The sequence below is a fragment of the Strigops habroptila genome, chromosome 8, assembly GCF_004027225.2.
Source record: "Strigops habroptila isolate Jane chromosome 8, bStrHab1.2.pri, whole genome shotgun sequence".
NCBI classification, from domain to species: domain Eukaryota; kingdom Metazoa; phylum Chordata; class Aves; order Psittaciformes; family Psittacidae; genus Strigops; species Strigops habroptila.
Window position 1 is genome coordinate 27,173,826 of NC_044284.2, and position 18,626 is coordinate 27,192,451.

At 43.6% G+C, this 18,626-nt stretch overlaps 2 protein-coding genes across 6 annotated transcripts in view; one reads left to right on the plus strand and one right to left on the minus strand.

Annotated features, from left to right (window-relative positions):
- Positions 1–351: 351 nt before the first annotated feature.
- The window catches only part of OTOL1 (otolin 1), a 42,322-nt gene continuing 24,047 nt past the window's right edge, over positions 352–18,626 (plus strand). For 2 of the 3 annotated variants that reach the window (XM_030495095.1, XM_030495098.1), the window contains exons 1-2: positions 366–424; positions 4,668–4,858. The gene's annotated coding sequence lies outside the window, so the exon portion shown is untranslated. Of the gene's footprint in view, positions 425–4,667; positions 4,859–18,626 lie in introns of all 3 variants that reach the window. The other variant, XM_030495096.1, reaches the window with a different exon arrangement.
- Positions 5,890–17,360, minus strand: SPTSSB (serine palmitoyltransferase small subunit B). 3 transcript variants are annotated; one of them, XM_030495099.1, is made up of 2 exons: positions 17,067–17,360; positions 5,890–7,513 (listed from the first exon to the last, which is right to left on the minus strand). In XM_030495099.1, the coding sequence occupies exon 2, from the start codon at positions 7,480–7,482 to the stop codon at positions 7,240–7,242; it is 243 nt and encodes an 80-aa protein (XP_030350959.1). In that variant the 5' UTR covers positions 7,483–7,513; positions 17,067–17,360; the 3' UTR covers positions 5,890–7,239. The 3 variants fall into 3 exon arrangements, with proteins under 3 accessions (XP_030350959.1, XP_030350961.1, XP_030350962.1); XM_030495101.1 differs by lacking the exon at positions 17,067–17,360 and adding an exon at positions 16,750–17,037; XM_030495102.1 differs by lacking the exon at positions 17,067–17,360 and adding an exon at positions 16,833–17,020.

Genomic DNA, 18,626 nt, shown 5'->3' on the forward strand with positions numbered 1-18,626 from the left:
AACTCTCAGAGTTAATTCTTACCTCCACCTGTGAATCATGGCCTTACAGCCAGGGAGTTTCCATGTAAGTTGCCTGGAGATACTTTCGTAACTTGGGCTCCTCAAATTCTGGCAAAATATTGCTTACTCTAAGGAATAAATATATTAAGGACAAAATTGATTATGCTTTGAACCAAGGTGTCATTATTTAGTTCAGGCTGTTCAGTTTAGTTCAGTTTTCATTCCTGTGTGTAAGATTAGAGAGTAAAAAGATGCCTGTTTCATTACAGCTCTCACTGCTGGAGTCGTGGGATGAGCTCTGTGCTGTCGTCGTGTGCTCAGATTCCAGCCTTTGGAGGACCTCTGGAATGTTGCAGGTGTCTGACCTCCCTTGTCAGCTCACAAGCGCTCAGTACACTGAATTTTCAGTTTCCTGAGGTTTGAGGTAGTTTATTTTACCAGAACATTTTGGTAATTTCACCTCCCTTGATTCCCTTGCAACAAGTATGCAACAGGGATGCATGCTGGGTGAAGTTTGCTTTGGCTGTAGGAGCTGATGATCTGTACATTAGAAGGGGTCTACCTTTTCGACTGATTCCCCAGTTTTTCAGTTTCTGATCAGACTTGGCGTGGAAGGGAGTGCTGATGTGATCTGACCGATGCACTTCAGGGCTTGTGCTGGAAAATTCTCCAGACAACTGGAGAGATTAGTGCAAGCTAAGAAACACCAAGTAATTCAGCTGGCAAAAGAGACAGATTTGGGGTTTAATTGTGATTTTGTGTCCCTGTCAGCTGACAGACCATCACACTGTCTTTCTGGAAATAATGAGGAGCTCACCTGGTTTTGGAAGTTTAGTAGGAGAGGATGTAGGAATCTCACTGAGATGGTAGGACAAAGTGGTGCATCCTTTTTTGTGCAGTGTGCTGGATGCTGGTCTTGGGGTATAGAATGGGGCTCTGTTTTTCTCCTCCCAGCAGCAAAGGTCACTTTCCAAAGAGGGTGAGTTGGGTTCAGCAGCAGCTCTTTCGTGGACTGGCAATTGCTGCTGGCAAGGCTGTGGGGCAGGGAGAAATGAGAAGCTGATGTCTCCTGCTGTCCTGTGAGCCTGTTGCCACATGCTCTTGTCTCTGAAGAAAGTAACCAATACTCCAGAAGGGAGAGGAGAGTCCATCTTTGTCATGGTTTATCACTAAATTCTGTTGTCAGTACCTCAATGCACACAGGGAGTCCAGATAAATGAATTTTTATCTTTTCTTGGCTAGGAAATTGTCTGGAGTTACCATAAAAAAATGAGCTCCATGCAAAAATCAGTTTGTGGTAGGATATCAGTAACTTGCTGATAGAGCTGCAGTTTGGTATTTTAGGAGTAAATAATTAAAATGACTTGGGTAGGGACCTACTTGTACACTGTGAGAGGACAGCACTGCCTTTAGAATCAATCATAGAATCAACTGAGTTGGAAAAGACCTTTAGGATCATCGAGTCCAACCATTACCCCAGGACTTTCAAGGCAATCACTAAACCATGTCACTAAGGGCAAACTCATCTCTCCTCAAGATCTCCCTCATGGCTGTCTCGCGTAATCTCCACTCACAGCCACCCCTCATCGGCGCCTCATAGTGGCCCACACTGTATAGCTGCTGCCCCTACCCCTCATGGCCACCCCTTATATCCCCTCAAGATCTCCCTTCATGGTCACCCCTCACGCTCCATGGCTGCCTGTGCTCTCCCCTCATGATCTCCCCTCACGATCTTCCCTCATGACTGCCCCTCACCCCTCATTACTGCCCCTGCTCTCTCCTCATGATCTCCTCTCACCCCTCATGGCTGCCCCTCACCCCTCAGTACTGCCCCTGCTCTCTCCTCATGATCTCCTCTCACCCCTCATGGCTGCCCTTCCTCTCGTGATCTTCCTTCATGGCTGCCTTTCCTCTCATGATCTTCCCTCATGGCTGCCCCCCTCACGATCTCCCCACACAGCCGCCTCTCCTCTCCCCTCACGATCTTCCCTCATGGCTGCCCCTCCTCTCCCCTCATGATCTTCCCTCGTGGCCACCCCTGCTGTCGCCTCATCATCTCCCCTCACAGCCGTGCTGCGCTTCCTTCATGATTTTCCCTGGTGGCCACCCCTGGATGTTGATAATTTTGTGTGATTATAAGAAAGTTATTACGAGTTCAGTAATATTTAATTTGAACATTAGCCTTTTCTGCTTTAGTTTTAAAATGCTCGGCTTGGCATGCTGCCACTTGGCCGCATCTTCACCCCAGGGTGCAGTAATCCATCTGCAAGAATCGGCCCAATTTCAGCACACGCATTCTGGTGCTGTGCAAGTGTGATTTGCAGTTTGTATAGTTCTGCTGACTGATACTACACCCAGCTGTACTTTTATGAGGGCTTTTTTTTCTTTTTTTTGGTTTGATTTTGGTGTTTGTTTTTGTTTTTTTTTTTTGTCTTTTTCTGGGTATGTTGGGGGTTTTTGGGGGGGTTTTTTGTTGGGTTTTTTTTTTCCTTAGCTTCCAAATAATTAGTAAAATTAAACTCTAGAAATGGAATGTTGCTGTGGTAAGAGTGAAGGGAGACAGGCACTATGTAGGGTATTCACAGCCCTTCTTGATACATGCTGTGTGTGTGCTGGGCAGGGCTAATTCTGTGTGTACAAGAAGATCAGGACAACATCTGTCCTTTACCACGGGGATCAGAGTGATTTCTGTTACATACCATTTTCATTTGTAGGCAAGTTTCAAAGAGGCATCTCCATGGAGGCATGTTTCTCATGTGTTGTAGTTTTTGCATGCTATTGATTAGTGATACCTGGTTACTGTTTTGGATGGTTTATCTAAAACAGGGCCTTTATAAAAATGATTATTTAAAAAATGTTAATGACATTTTTCACTTGAAAAAACCTTTAGGGACTTCTTGTCTTTAACCATAACTATATGAATCATTGTAAGTGGAAAAAAAAGATGTAACTTTTTTCACTGAATTTGCATTCAAAGCCAGAATCTTAAATTATAGCTAAATAACAGCAATAGTAAAATTTCAGAAAAAAAAGCGCTTGAACATCCTTAATATTTCAAAACTTCATAAAGAGGGGGTCTCATTTTTCAGGGAATTCCACGTAGATGAAATCAGACACTCAGATGATGGCCTGTCTCTACAGGTGGCTGGTTTGAATCCAGATGCTTTGAAGATGTGTAGGAAGGATAGGCAATGACAGCACCCCCCAACAACCGCGTTGGGCTATTTTGCTAGTCTTCTCTGGAAAGACCAAGAGAAAGAATGGAAATAGAGCTTTCTCTTTCTTCTATTAAGTAAGCAGTCAGGCAGGAGCCATGGTAAGGCTCTCTGGGGCTATGAAAAGGACTGGGGATATCACACTTCAAATGAGTTAGTGCTACATTTAGTCACTGCTCATGTAAGCTGAGTTTAGCTGGCAGCTGCTCATCAGAGACGTGTCTGTCCTACTGACAACCCTCCAAGTTATAAACTGCAGCTACCCTATTTCAAGCTCTGTGTTTTAGATCATGTGATAAAAGGAGTGCACCAAAATAACTTAGAAATAAGCCTGGTAGATGTACAGTCACTGGAGGTGATCCTGATCCCTCAGTTTCCTGTGCAATACCACTGCTAAGGAAGAGGTCCCTGGGAAAGTTTTTTTAATAGTCTTGGGTAAAGGCTGCCTGGAGGGGCTTCAGGAAGAAGCTTCTGGAGGTTCGTGGTCTGGACATGTGCATGTGTAGTCACCCTCAGTAACGGATCTGGGAGGTGATCCATGAAATTGGCCAGGAAACCTTTACAGCAGGAGAAATGCTAGCTTTGATTAAACAAAATTAAGAAAATTAATTTTAGGGAAGGGAGGTATGGTGCTGGCCAGCTGAGCCCAAAAATTTCCTGGCACATAATTTAATGATGCATTTGTACTTTCAGGGTGAATACAGCTGGAACTGGTTCATCTCCCTTTCTGCTTTTGTTTCATTTATCACTGTTGGATTATTGGTTCTGTTTACTCTTAACATAGTCCTTTCATTTGCTTTTTTGGGTGTAAAAACTTCCAGCTGCTGTGCTCAGCCTGAACTACAATTAGCATAGGGTAATGATGGAACAATTAACTACAATTAACATGGAGTAATAATGAAGCAGGGGAAAAGAGTGCCCTGCCAAGGTGCTTTATAAAGAGCCCAACACTATACTTTTCACAACGGAGTTGTTGCCCATATGCTGTACATTCTGAGCCATCTCCTGGTGTTACTGGCAGCTCTTTGAAATGTGACCTTGCTCCTGCAGCTTGTTGCTATTACATTAGTTTGGTGGTGCTTCTACATTAGTGTGCAGATGTAATCTGATGGAAACCTTTTTCCATCATGTATGAATAGCTTCATCTACAGGGAAAAGGATTTCAAAATTGGAGCAGAGTTTCCTAAGCAGTGGTGTGGTCTCAAGCTTAGAAAGTGGTATCCCACCTCCTTTCTCTTTTAGCCTGGGAAAAAATGTTTCTGTTCACTGCTGTGTGCCAAAAAATGCTTTGAAATCTCTTGCTGGAACCTACTAATTTTGAATATCAAGTAGCTAGAGTTATTTCAGCTTTTCTAGTAGAAAGGAGAAGTGAAAAGGCTTGGAAAAATCTCAAAAGTTTTTTTGGCAGAGAGAGGTTATTTTCAGCTGTCTCTTTCCTTCCTCTTGCCCCAGAACTTTACAATTTAGTAAAGAAGCTGAAGAATGCACACAAAGTGTTTTCACTTAAGTAAGGCTGCAGGGACCCTCCCAAAGAGAAACTGTGGCTGTTTTCCTCCATCTTCCGAGCACCTCCTGCAAAGTTAAACAAAGATAACAGGAATAATAAGGAAGAGAAGCACTTTACAGGAATCCCACCGTGAGAGGTCAGTGGAAATTCCCTCTTCCTGAACAAAGCTGTTTGCTTTAAGTTAAATGTTTAAATAGCAACATTACATTGGGGTGTGTGCTCCCTGAGACAGGAGAACCCAGCCCTTGCATACCTGTAAGAAAGTGTTTTTCCTTGTACTCCTAAAAACAGGTCAGTTGTGTTTGATGCTATTGTGAACAAATAACCTTTCTGATAAATTAAAAAATAAGATGTTACTGGAAACAGGATTGATGAGAAGATGCCATGGCGTTTACATCATTGTGTTATCTAGTTAAAAGTAGACTCTTTTGAGGATAGGCTATTGGGAAGTATTTTTGGTTCAAGCACCAACTTGCTACGTAAGTATTTTCATGTTTTCACCTCCAACACTTGGGTTGTTACTTTTAGTCTATTTTATACACTGCTTTCATAGAAATTTTCACAGGTATTTGACATTTTTCATCTCCTCCAATGCTCTTTTATTACTGTGTGATTACAGCTTTGTACCTCATATTTGCAGGTTAACAACTGTGATTAAACTGATAGGACAGCTAAGTCTTTGGCTCCCATTTGAGCCTAAATCACCCGATTCTTGTGCCACCAGCACACACATGTATTTGGTGCTTTAATTTGACGCACATCAGTAGCTGTCTGCAAGAGAATTCAGGTGCATCCATGCTCTGCTTGTACTGGCAATATGAACAGGTGGCTCAGGTGTGAGCTGGAACCTGAACACAACTAGCAAGTATGATATGATGAATGTGGCCTCTTGCAAGCGGAGACCTGTGCATCTCCAAGAGTTGCCTTCAGGACCTTTATTTTTCTTCCTCCCCCAGCACCAGAGAGAGGGCAGGTCTTGGGCTGGAGCACTAATGAGGATGAACATGGCAGTCCACACATGGATCATTTAAGGGGCTCAGAAACCTTGCCCCAAAACATTGGCAACAAAATAGCCTGTCTGCCGTGGTGTCAGCCTGGCCCACACATATCCACAGAAATACCAAAGGGTATTTATGAACAAATAGGAAATACAGGAGGAGCCGAGTCTTGCATGGAAACGTTGTTTCTGAAGAATAAAACTTTTATTTTTTTCTTAAAAAAACTGCATACACATGTTCAGATCTGTTCAACCTTCAAAACATGTCTTAGTTTCCAAACAAACTGTGTTCTTTTAAGCATGCAGGACCCCACTGCAGCTTGATAAAGAAGTTCAGAGGGTTTTTTTAATCCTGTAACTGTGCAAACATCATTTGAAAGCTATTTACATTTTTCACCTCTCACTTCTACTAACAGTAGCATCAGCTGTTAGATACATGCACTGTATAGCTATAACTTATGATTTGGCATTCACTTTTGATGTAGGTGTAGAGTGAAAACCAAATAAATCTTCCATTGTTCAAGAAACTCCCCACAGGCAATTATATGAAATCTGATTTCTTCTTTATAAAGGAGAACTCTTTAAGCACTCAGACTTCCCTGCAGTTATTAAAATATTACTTCCACTCTCTTTTCTGGATTGTCTTCCTCCGGCATAAACATGCACTTTGCTTGCCTTGGTGAATGGGAGCAGAAAGAAAAGATGTCTCAGTTTTTTATCAAAGGTGGCAGAAGTTTACTGAATCAGAGCCAGTTCTGTTTCTTTCTGTCAATTTCAGTAAACTGCAAGATTACCTATAGTATGTTTATTTTACTATCTTATAGAATCCTAAAATGGTTTGGGTTGGAAGGGACCATAAAGATCATGTAGTTCCAACCACCCTGCCATGGGCAGGGACGCCTTCCACTCACTAGACCAGGTTGCTCAAAGCCCCACCCAATGCAGCAACTTAAATGCAAAAAGACAGATTCAAGTTCATACTCCTGTTACTTTCTCTCTTCTGATTTCTTCTCCCATCTGTTAGAAACCAGAAGTCAATAACCAGTCAGATATTAGTACTGAAATCATACTGTATTATACTCATCTCCTTGTACTCTCTAACCTGGGTCAAAGAAGATGTGCGATGTTTTGCCACTGCACTCTCTCGGCAGAACTTCTGCGTGTATAATGAGCATAGTACCGCTCCTCACAGCCATCATAAACAGTCTTTGCTGTTTCATGCATGCCAGTGTGATCAAATCAGGGTGCTGAAAGGGGGAGCTGGTTGAATATTAAGTAAACATGGCATTCCAGGTGATATGTTTCATTATCACGTAGCAAAAGCTGGCCTGTGTTTCTTTTAATGGGGACTGTGCAGCCAGTAGTGCATTATTCTGATTTTCAGCTATAGTAATTAAGCAAGCCATGTTTTATAAGAGAAAATATTTTCATCACTGCAAAACTGCTTCAGAGTACACAAAACTGAAGAAGACACTGCATTTCACAAGTTGCAAGAGCTGCTAATCACTACTCAGGCAAGTTCAGTTCACAATGGAAACTGTGCTTTCAGGCTGGCCTCCAAATAGCTGGGAGAAGAACGCAAAAGCCAAGCGGACATGGATAGGAATGAAGACGTAAGCTGTGTACACCACCATAGCAAAAACAGTCACAGTGATGGTGTGGAACATGGACCGCTCCCAGGGCTCCAGCACGTAGCTGCAGGTGATCAACAGGTACTGGTAGTACAGCCAGTAGATGTAGTCCTTCACATGCTTAATATCCATCTTCAGCTTCCAGCGATTTTGAGAAGATGACCTGTAATGATAAAGAAGTCTGGATTACAGCTGCAGTGGAACAGAAGACCTGGAACTAAAAAATGATGCTGTGACCATCATTTCAGGTTTGATACCACATGTAATTGTTACATAAAGTTCAAACAGAAATAATGCATCGCTGCCATCACCAACCAGCCTTTACTTTGCTGGAGCAGAAGAAAACAGTCTTGAGGTCTAACAACTGCTGCTTGCAGTCATTGAACCTGTATCAGTTGGGCACTCCCAACTCTGAGCGTGTTGTGCTGTTCATTCTGCAATAGGAATTAAAACCACATTAGCTGATAAAGGCACAGGGTTCACGTGGAATTTAGGGAGATATGCTTTTAAAAGGGAAGACTTTGGGTCAGTGTCAATAAATGAGGATGGCAGACTCATATGCTCTGGAATAAAGATGAGATTAAAAGAACTGCTCTGTAAAAACTCCGCTTCTGATAATTTCTATTATTCTGCAATTTTTGGGAATAAGACAAGCTATGAAAGGGAAGGGAAAAAAGTAATCTCAAATAGCATAAGAAGTTGCATTTTTTTTAGCTCATTCCAAAGAAATAACATACATGACATATTAAATGAGTATTTAATGGAATTTACAAGTGTAGGAAAGATTTTCCTTTCAGGTAGTACCTTTATGCATTCATTATTCCTGTCTCCACACAGAAAGGAGAATGGCTGAGCAAGTATTAACTAAGAAATGGATTTTGCCTTCCACTGCTTTTTATTAAAATTGTTTTTCAGTATTTTAAATAATCTTTAAATTCAGGCTAAAAACATCTACTTGGAGAAAACACAGAGAGAATGATAAGCAATGGTATGAGGCTTCACAGAGGGACTCCTTTATTTTGGGGGTTGAGTTTAAGGACATGCATGCCGACCAGGTCAGCTCACAGTAAAAGGGAATACAGCAGATTTTAGCCCTGCTGGAAAACCTTCTGATGTATCATTTTGTTCTACACTTCTGTTACCTAAAATGCCAGGAACAGAGATGCTTGGACATGTCATGTCCCTCCAGTCTTGTGTTCATAGTGAGTTTTGAGTAAAGAAAAATTTTCTGTCCCTCAAAGCAACAAATGCTAGCACTGGAAAACTTGCAGCCCGTGTTTAAAATAATGATGGGACACTGATATAGGCCAAATATATTAGAATATTCAGTAGTTTACCTCCTCTGAAGGCTGTACAGTATATTCTGGTGGTATGTGAGTATTTACTGAAGGGAAGACAAATAACCAGTAAAAAGGATCCCTGATTTGTCTTGTAATAGCTTTACTTTGGTTACTGATGTGTAAAATATGTCTGGTGGATGCACTTGTTAAGTGCACTCACCTTGACGGATCGTATTTCTCCATGTTTCTTCCTTTAGGCCACTGGTAGTGCCAGTTCAACACTCCCACATAGCATGGCAAATAGAGCGCAAATAGAGCATCCTGCCAGCCTAGCTTACACCTCGCCACCTGGGGATGCTGTAAGGCAGATTTTTTTTTGCCCTTTCTTCTTTGGGAAGGCAACAATTGCAAGCTCATCCTAAGCGTGGCAGAGAGTCCAACCGAACTGGCACTCCAAGTGCCCGTCCAATGCTGTTGATAAGGGAGCTGACTGTTTTTGTTCTTTCTCTTTCATTCATGTGCTGACTCCTTCCCAGTATTTCTCCTTCCATCCCTCGGCTTCCTGTCCAGACCTCCTTACATCTGTTCCTCAGTTACTCTTCAACTCTGAGCACCTCCATGAACACAACCTCTTTTCTGGCAACAAGTGCAGTGAAGCTGTAAGCACTGTGCATTAAGAAACCGAGGAGAGACTTTTTAGCAGGGCCGGTTGCAGTAGGACAAGGTAATGATTTTAAACTAAAAGAGGGGAGAGTCAGGCTGGACATGAGGAAAAAAATTTTTACAGGAGTGGTAAAATACTGGAACAGGTTACCCAGAGAGGTGGCAGATGTCCCATTCCTGGAGACATTCAAGGCCAGGCTGGACGTGGTTCTGGGCAACCTGATCCAGTTGAAGATGTCCCTGCTCATTGCAGGGGGATTGGATTAGATAGCCTTTGAAGGTCACTTCCAACCCAAACTGTTCTATGAAAAGGAGGGAGGGTTGTTTTGGTTAGTGGTTTTTTATGCAGAAAAATTTCTGTACTTGCCTGATCACCCACCCAGCCTTTACTTTCCAGCAGCCCCTCTTCTGTGTCCTCCAACCATCAGTACCTTCCCCAGTATATCTTTTTTTCCCTCCTTCTCCCAAAGCAGTGCATTTCCTTCAGTTCCATCTTCCCCATATCTCCTGGACTACACGTCCTGGACAGGGAGGCTGCCAGCCATGCTTTTTGGGGGAAGATCGCTTCTATTTTACATCTCACAGTGACTTTCTTTGCTGTGAACAGCTTTACTTTGATGGCTTGCGAGAAGGGTCACAACTGTTTTCTGTCCTATTATGAATGGAAGATGACTCCTTTCAGATAATTTATTTAAGGAAGAACTCAAGATAGGCCTCAAAGCCTTGTAAATATTGCAAAGCCTTTAATAAAAATGGCACAGCTGGCAAACTGTGACTCACTGGGAGCCAAATGTCTCCATCTATACATTCTGCAAAAAGAGCAACATTTTTCAATAAAGAGGTTAAGCCCTTTCCTGTATAATTGAAAAGAAAACAATAAGCGTCCTCTTATGCTATCTAGGATTATGGTATTTATACTGGGATTATACCTGTGCTAGTTAAACTCACACCTGTTAAGCCGCATGGAGAAACCGTGAGACTGGAGTGCTTGCTGTGGGTGTTTAAGGCTATGAGGAGTTTATCAGAGCACTGCTGCAGTGCTTTTGAGGGAAGAGATTCCAGGTTAACGGCGCTTTCTGCCCATAGCAGCACATACACTTGTGTATCTCAGTACAGAACTGGTATAAAGAACAGCAAAACACAGGAAAAAAATTCCCCAGGCTGATTTTTCTGGTATTAGACCAATCTACCAGGCTGCAGACTCACCACTATCACTTACTAGATATTGCTGTCTTGGAGGGATACATGAATGAAGTATGAAGTTGTCAAAACCAGGACAGAAGTCATTATAATAAGGAGCAGACCTTTTGATTTATACTAAAGACCTTGTTACACTTTTTCCAACCTGGGGACTGCATTTCCATTCAGCTCAGTTACGAAGTCCTAGCAGCCAACTGAAGAACCATGCCTCTTTGGTTCTTCTAGTTCACAACACAGGGGTATAACCCCATTCCCAGGTACTCAGACACACCTGCAATGCGACTCCCTGGACTACCAGCAAGAATGCAAGCCTTCTTAATGCAGAGGTTGCACAGTCTCCAAATGAATGATAGAGGTTGAGATAAGTAAAAGACAAACAGTAAAATTACAGTCTTTGTCCTCACCACTAACAACTTTCACTGCATTTAATCTACCCAGAGACTTTCTACGTCAGCAGGACTGTCCTGGAAATGCAGCAAACACGAGAGATGTCTCAGCATAATGCAATTCTAGATGCATAATTTATAAAAGGAAAACATAGAAGGGAAAGAAAGCTATCTTAAGCCAGCTGCTCAGGGAAAGAGATATAAGAATCCACTGTTACTGTGATAGACACCTTTTCTGAAGGTACCCCATTTGCATTAAGTCAGGGCCAGTTTTAACCCTCAGCAATAGCCCAAAGCTCCCCACCTCAGAAGGTCTCGGGCAGCCTTGCCACCCAGGCCAATCGCCTTGTAGCAATAATCAAAGGGAATGGCAGCTCACTAGGCAAACAAACTTTCGAGGCTAAAAATTCTGTATTTTAAACAGGACTTGTCCTAGAGAGGCTTCCACTTAAATTTTTAAGTGCTACTGGGTTTTATTACATTAACACTGCAATCAGCTGGCACTCTGAGTTGAAAGGGTCCTGCCTTATTAGCTCATCAGTTCCCAATATTCCAGAACAGGAGAAAATTTGCTGTTATGCAGTTTTTAACTGAGCACTCATTTATCTACAAATTAGAACTTAAACATTTGGTTGTGTTGTGTAAGCACCTTTCTGTTGAGAGGCCATGGGACTGTTACAACCAGCTATGAATAAAATGAATAGAATTTAGCTTCTAAAGCCATTAAGCAACATTCAGATCATTTTCGGCAATTTCACCTCCAAGCAAAAAAAGCAAGAAGAGAAACCTGTAAAGCAGCTTTTATTGTTTTAAGTGGCAACCTGATTTTCTTGCTTGTTGACACATGTCTCTGATTAAGGCAGCTGAAAAGATAACTCATCATCAAAAGAAATTCCAAGTTTCATTTAAGAGCATGCCTAATCTTAAAGATTTCTTATTAATAACATTAGTTACAAGTGTTAGAGCTAGTGTTTAGAGTTGTAACCCAAAGTGTTAGGTCCTGTACTATATAATTTTTGATTTGAGCAACAGGGGTTTGGGGGACTTTGTTCATACTAGCAGTCTGCAGCTCTTACTGGTGTCTGGCCAGTGCCTGGCAAAAGGCACCTGCTGGGAAATTCCTGCGGAAAGAGACATTCTTGCAGGGGAACTGGAATAGACTGGTTTCCAAAGAATGCTTGAAAACTACCTTGCATCCTCAGCAGGAGCATTTTGTTGACTTACGCATACAAAGAAAAAGGGTTTTCAAGATGTACTCAGGTCTAGGTGAGTTTAGATAAAGTGGGGAAAAAGCAAACCCTGGAGCTTGAGATAGCTCCATAATCATTAAACAGGTGGTCTCTGAGGCTTTGAATGTAAAGTAGAGCCAAATGTTATAAACAAGGTAGGAAGGAAAAACAAGCAAACAATCCATCCCCGAAATATTTAATTGGCCATCTGCTGATTGCTGTGATAGCATGGAAGCAAGAGTTGGTGGGTTTTGCAGAATCCTAAGGGATTACACTCATGCTGGAGCTTAAGTAAAATCCTGCCACAAGCCCCTGAGGCTTGTATTTGGTCTCACATGCAGGATACCTACAACCTGCAGTCTCCAAATGGCAGGTGTGACAAGGCAAAACACAAAGTTGTCTGATATGTAAATAATTTCAGCTATTAGGAGTGAGCAGTCATCCCCCTTGGGTATTGAAATATATATCCTTTCTGCAAATTATTTATCTGTAATTGTTCTTACTTACTTGTAATATTATTGTGCTGAATGGGTTTGTTCTGCTGTTACTCAGGCAGACTACCCTGACTTATCCAAAGCACCAGTCTTGTCCCTCTTAATGCTAACATAACATTGGGATGAACCCATAGATGTTATGTAGACAGACATTTCTGTAAGTGCAAATAGAACAAAGAGATTCACATTCCCAGTCCATCATGCATTTGCTTTAATATGTTTTATTCAGTGAGCACCAAGCATGGTGCCTAAGGAATGAAATACAGGTCTTGTGGACCAGTAATTGGGAAGAACTTTAGATGAGGCAGCTGTTAAAATTGTGCAGAGAATCCAAACACCAGCATTTCCCTGAGACACCGTCTCAGTCTGTTCCTCTGTTGCATCTGTGCTGCTCAGATTCCCCATATGCAGCATGGCCCATGGCCGTATAGCATCATCTCAGTTTAGAAAGCTGCCTGTTACCCACTGACAAGCAGAACCCTCAGGTTACTGTAGTACTTACACATGGATGTTTAAATGTGCCCTAAAGCTTGTTTTCACAGGGAGGTAATGCCAGATAGTGTGAATAAGAACAGCAACAATAATCCCAGCGTAGCTCCCACTACGGACAAGTATGCACCATTAAAATCTGTATGTAAAGACACTTTTAATAAAGAACTTCTCAGCTCTAATTCTGGAGTAAAAATGCACAGCAGCAGTGATGCCATCTCTGGTTTCTCTTCCTCAGCATTCATCTTCCTAAATCAGCACCTCATCACATGCTGGCCGTACATTACTGCCAGCTGCTGTGCTACAGAATTGTAAACTCTTCTTACATCTGTGTTTTTGCTGCCATCCATGCAACACCAGAATGAAGTTCAGAGCTGGTAAAAGTTGATTGCTGTACATGACTCAGACATTTTGGATGTGGGTGAAAGTGGCTTAGCTGCAGCTATGTTGTTTTGTTTTTGTTTAAAATCTTCCAGGAGTGGAAACTGCAAGGCAGAAAAGGCAATGGCATATTCAGCCACATTTCTGCTTTACCTTGCACAGAGAATGAACTCTAGCATCTTCCTCATCTGTAAACACTAACCCTCCTTCCTGCCAACCTTAGTGGTAGCACACGGGTGATATTTTTTTTCTTTTAGATGGCAAAAAGTTACATAATGCATACAAAACCTAGGAGTCTAGCAAACACCTTTCACTGCTGACATAAGTACTTCCTTTTACCTTTGGTAGCATCAAACAAGGCAGGAAAACACTCACCAAGTGGCACTACAGGAGAGGCAATGCCTCACCTGCACAAGATCTGACCCAGACTTCCTTGTCTCCAGCTCTGGACACAAACCTAATCCTCATGTGCATGTCATATGTGTGCTCCTTCAACAGCTTGTCAACAACACTGTGGTCCCAAGCATTGGTTTGGTGCTATAATTTAGCTGCATCTGTAACTGGAGCAAGCGAATTCTTGTCAGGTTACCTCTCCACCTGGATTGCAGCATACCCCAGGTGATTTCTGAAATACTGTTTGCTCTTTTAATTAAGTACACAGATTGAGCATATGATGACCTACAACAATGTGAGGAGTAATATTAAATGATATATGAACTGCTGATCCTCAAGAAAAGAGAGGATTATCTGCAGCACTTGTAGGGATCCCATTTGGAGAGAGGCTCCCAACCATTCAAGCAACAGCACAACAGTTGAAAGCAGTTAATGTTTAGACTGATTTAATGCCTTAATTACTCCCTGAAAATGGTAAGCTGCTCCTAGCAAAAGACAAGTCGGGAAAAAAAAAACCCCAAAAAACAAAAACCCCAAACAAAACAACCAAATACAAACAAAAAACCAAAACCCAACCCCCCCTAACTTCGAAGCCTGGCCGATTTGTTGGTTCACTCTCCTTTACTTGGGCACAGATGAAGATGATGCAACTTCTCTATAGCAAAAACATTCTTGGAGCAGCTCTGTCCCATTTTCTTCCAAGGCCAGATTAATTTTTCAAAGAATTTTCTGTTCTTTCCTCCTCTGAAGTTTCCTCAGTCATTTTCTTACATAACTAGCTGCTTCTTACAGTTTATGTACGAACCCCTTCCTTTCCAGCTTTCTCTGGGCTGCGCATGTTCTGGGATCTCTGTCCTCCTCCTGTGACAGGACTTCCATGTTAGAGCAGAACCGGCCCTTGGCGATAAGCTCTGCCAGAGAGGGCCAGTAAATTGTCAAGTTGACATCTCAGGGCAAGCTTTCCCTGTGTTTTCATTGTAAGCCTAGTTTATTAACATGGTTTTGTACAAAGTAAGCTTCCAAATGAGAGCTCAGATTTGTGACTAGAGACCAGCAGCAGGTTTAAATTGCAGATACTGAAAAATTGAGAGTTCTCAAACTCTTCCAGGAGGTATCCTAGGGCATTTTGGCTTTGCTCTTGGTGACAAGCCCCAGTTCCTGTGGAGCTTTTCAGGTTTGGGATACGGGCTAGATCCTTCAAGGGGATTTAAGAGATTTTAAAGTTTAGAAGGTTGTGTAAACACATCACACTATAAACAAAATAGCTAAGATGTTTGGGCTTTACAAAAGGATTTACTTTCAAATGTAGTTCTCTTTTATTCAGACTTCTTTGGTTTGCTCTGAGTAATCTCTGAAGCAGCTGAAAATACTAGCCAGTCTTGGGTTATATGTAATATGAGAAGGTGAATACTGTCATAGTTATGACAGGCATTAGTGGAAAACAGGCACCAAACTCTTGTGCAAGTGCATCTCTTTTGAGATCTAATGAAAGGAAGCAGTGTTTGCACCATGCTGCATACTGATCTAAAAGGGGAAAAGAAAAATGAAGCAAGATATCTGCAACAGATAAATAGTAAAAATGGAGATTCACATTTTTCACAGGAAGTTCCTTCACAGACTCCTTCATCCCTATGAGCAAACAGTTTTGAACACAAAACTATTGATTTAGCAGAATACTCCTTCAAATGTGGGAAAAGCAAAGCCACTCCTTAGTTTTTGGAGGAGAGAACACAAGAAATACACCTGTCAGGGAGTGGGGCAAGACAAGGCTCTTCAAGGTTGCAACATTCTGCTGTGCCAATTTCTCCTGAAAAGCAGTAGGGGCTGGGTGATGTTATGCTTAACTAAAGCAGACAGCTCAGGTGAGGGGAAAGGAGGTGGTCTCCAGAGCAACCTGCTGACATTTTATTTCAGGTGCTTTGCACACGAGGCCACAGGAGCTGTGGAAGCAGAGGAGCAAGCACCAGCTACACCAGGCAGGGCAGGTTCCCCTCCACAAGGGTCACCTGTCAGCCCAACCACATAGGCTCGTCTCCTCCTGGGACACTGGTTTGGTAAATTCTTAGTTGGCTTCATACGAGGAGCATGGCTGGGCTTGAGGTATACAACTAAAAAGCTCACTAAAAATTGGACTGGCAGAGCAAGGAGCACCTGAGCCTTGGTCCTGTGCACTTCATCACATGTCCTGGATGCTTTCTGGACACAGGGATGATGGAGTAAGCATTCCCATGACCCTGAGTGGCTTCCCAGGCACCCTTTCACTCACCATATTGCCCATTACTGGTGGAACAACATACATGCTCTATGCAGAGCTTCCCTGTATTTCTCTGCTGAAACTGCGTCATGTAGAAGTCACTTCAAGGACTCACAGAATTTCTCCTAAGACATAGTTATTTGTGCCATACTCATGATATTCATGAGCCAAAGATAAATGAGCATCCCAATTCCTAAAGCATTTTAAAATACACAGTCTGAGAAGTACCATGCATGCTGATTAAGTGGAGTAGTAGCTTTTACTACAGGGATTCTCCTCTATACTATCCCAACTGCACTTATAGAACAGGGAGGTACTCCTGCACCTACTTCACACTTAAGGATTACTGGAAGCAACCATTAACTCTAAGAAAACCACTGCAAACATGAGTATTGCCATCACACTAGTATGAGTAGGACCTTCACCTTCCCTCCTCCACCACCACCACCACTCCTCACCCATTTCAACCTCTTTACTTCTGGGTGTTCAACTTGTTTTCAGTGAGCTCCTGCTAAGGCAAACCACCTTCCTGATCGCTGTATTGCCAATGCCACCGGGACTGCAGCTCTACAGCAACAAGTCCAGAGAGACCTTGCTGAAGGCTGTAGGTCCTTCTGCACCACCAGCTACCTTAAGGAAGGCACGCAGATTGACTCCTCGAGGCTTTAATGCTGCCGCCTCTGCTCGAAGGCCTCTCCTCCACTGCTCCTTACCGAGCTGCTCCTCCTGAACGGCCGATGGCAGCGCAGGTTACACGGTTCCGCTCGGCCAAGGTCACCGGCCCCTTGGTTTGGGAAGCCCTGGGAAGAACGGAGCCTCTGCCGCGATGCCCTTGGGCGGGCGGAGCATGGGCTGACCGCCGGCACCGGACTAACCGGGGCCGCGCTCTGCGGGACACCACTCAGAGCATCACCGTTCCCCGCGCCCCGCCGCGCTTAAATACCTACCGCGCTGCTCCGCCCCGCTCCGCGCCGCTCCGAGTCCCGCCGGCCGCGGCCGCACCGGGGGCCGGTCCCTGCCGCCCCGCCCCGCTCCGCCCCGCCCCACTGCCGCAGCAGCTGCGCGGAGCCAGGATGGGGAAAGCGTTTACCGGGACTTTACCGGGTTGGCGGCCGCGGGGCCGTGCTGTGCCGTACCTCCCCGCCGTCCTGCGGCTATCGGCGGCATCATCCTAAAGATGCAGTTGCGTAACGCGCTTCGTGTCCCCGCTGCGGCGACCCGGACACCAGCTGCACCAGCCCTCCCCGGGATACCGCCTCGTAGTCACTGCCCGTGCTTTGTCTCATACGCATTCTTTGTAATATATAAGCTTGTAGTTCAGTTTATAACAGTGGGTTCATGAAGGGGTGCCTGGGAGTGCAGGAAGGTGCCTGGGAGCTCGCCAGCTCGAATGGACTGAGAGGGAGAGACCTGAGCATCGCAATGTGCCATGGCACGGCTGTGAGAAACCACTGGCATGGGCCTGTAAGAAAGGTGATAATGTATCAGATGAGGTGTTCCCAGAAAAGAGATACGGATGGACAAGTACTTACAAGACTTTATCTGGAAACCTGTGATGACTACTGAAATCCTACATGACTGCTCCTGCTAACCACAAGGCTTTGGTTTTCTTAGTTTATTCTGCTCCTGGTATATAAAAGCATGATTTATTGTCCTGCTCACTGCCAAAGAGCTACTTAAAACTTAACTTTGCAGTATAAGTGAGAAATAAAGCTAACAGAAATGCTTTGTTCAGTGTATTCCCCTTGGGCAGCAGGATACCAGGATCTCATTCATGAAGCGGAGCAATTGCAGATACCGATCTTCACAGGCTGATTCTATTTCTTAGGCTTAAAAACTGTTACTATATGACACTAATTAAGTGATAAACAAATGGCATTAAGAAAGGCTGGGTTTTGTCTTGTGTTCTTTTGTTTAAGATTATGGTTTTTGCTGCTGGGCTATGGCTTCAGCTTTGGGGCCAGCGGGGTAGCACTGCTGGAGATGAAGGATCCCTGGATTGCTTCTGGTGACTTCTCCAAAATGAGTTTTGCCAGTGTAGTGTCTGTGCCCAAAACCTCGCACTGGTACTGTACCAAAAGGAACAGCTTGTGGAGAATGACCAAATTCCTTGCTGAGTACATGGGCATAAGCCAGCATTCAGTTTAAATGGACACATCAAATGAATCTTAAAGAGTGTCCTGGCTCTGAGCACAGCATGACAGGCTCAGTGAAACATCTGCATTTTCACTGGAGCAGGGGGGCTCCAGGCATTGCCGTGTGGGCTCATGCACGCTGTTTGGATGTGCTGCCAGCCTAGGTCTGGATTTCAGCAGTGCTGGGAACTGCTGGTTGTCCTGCTCCGCCCTGAGCTGTTGAAAGAGCAGCAAAGCAGCTGCTTTACAAAGCCTTTCTGTAAAAACTGCCTAAGCCAGGCACACTTGGGCATTGGGACTTAGATGTTGAGCAGGAGCTACAGAGAAACTCCCGTTGTCTTTGAGGGCAAAAATCCTCAACTTCAGTTTTCT

What these genes read in the sequence shown, in the direction of transcription:
- SPTSSB (XM_030495099.1), bottom strand. Translation starts at nt 7,482, where the DNA reads ATGGATATTAAGCATGTGAAGGACTACATCTACTGGCTGTACTACCAG.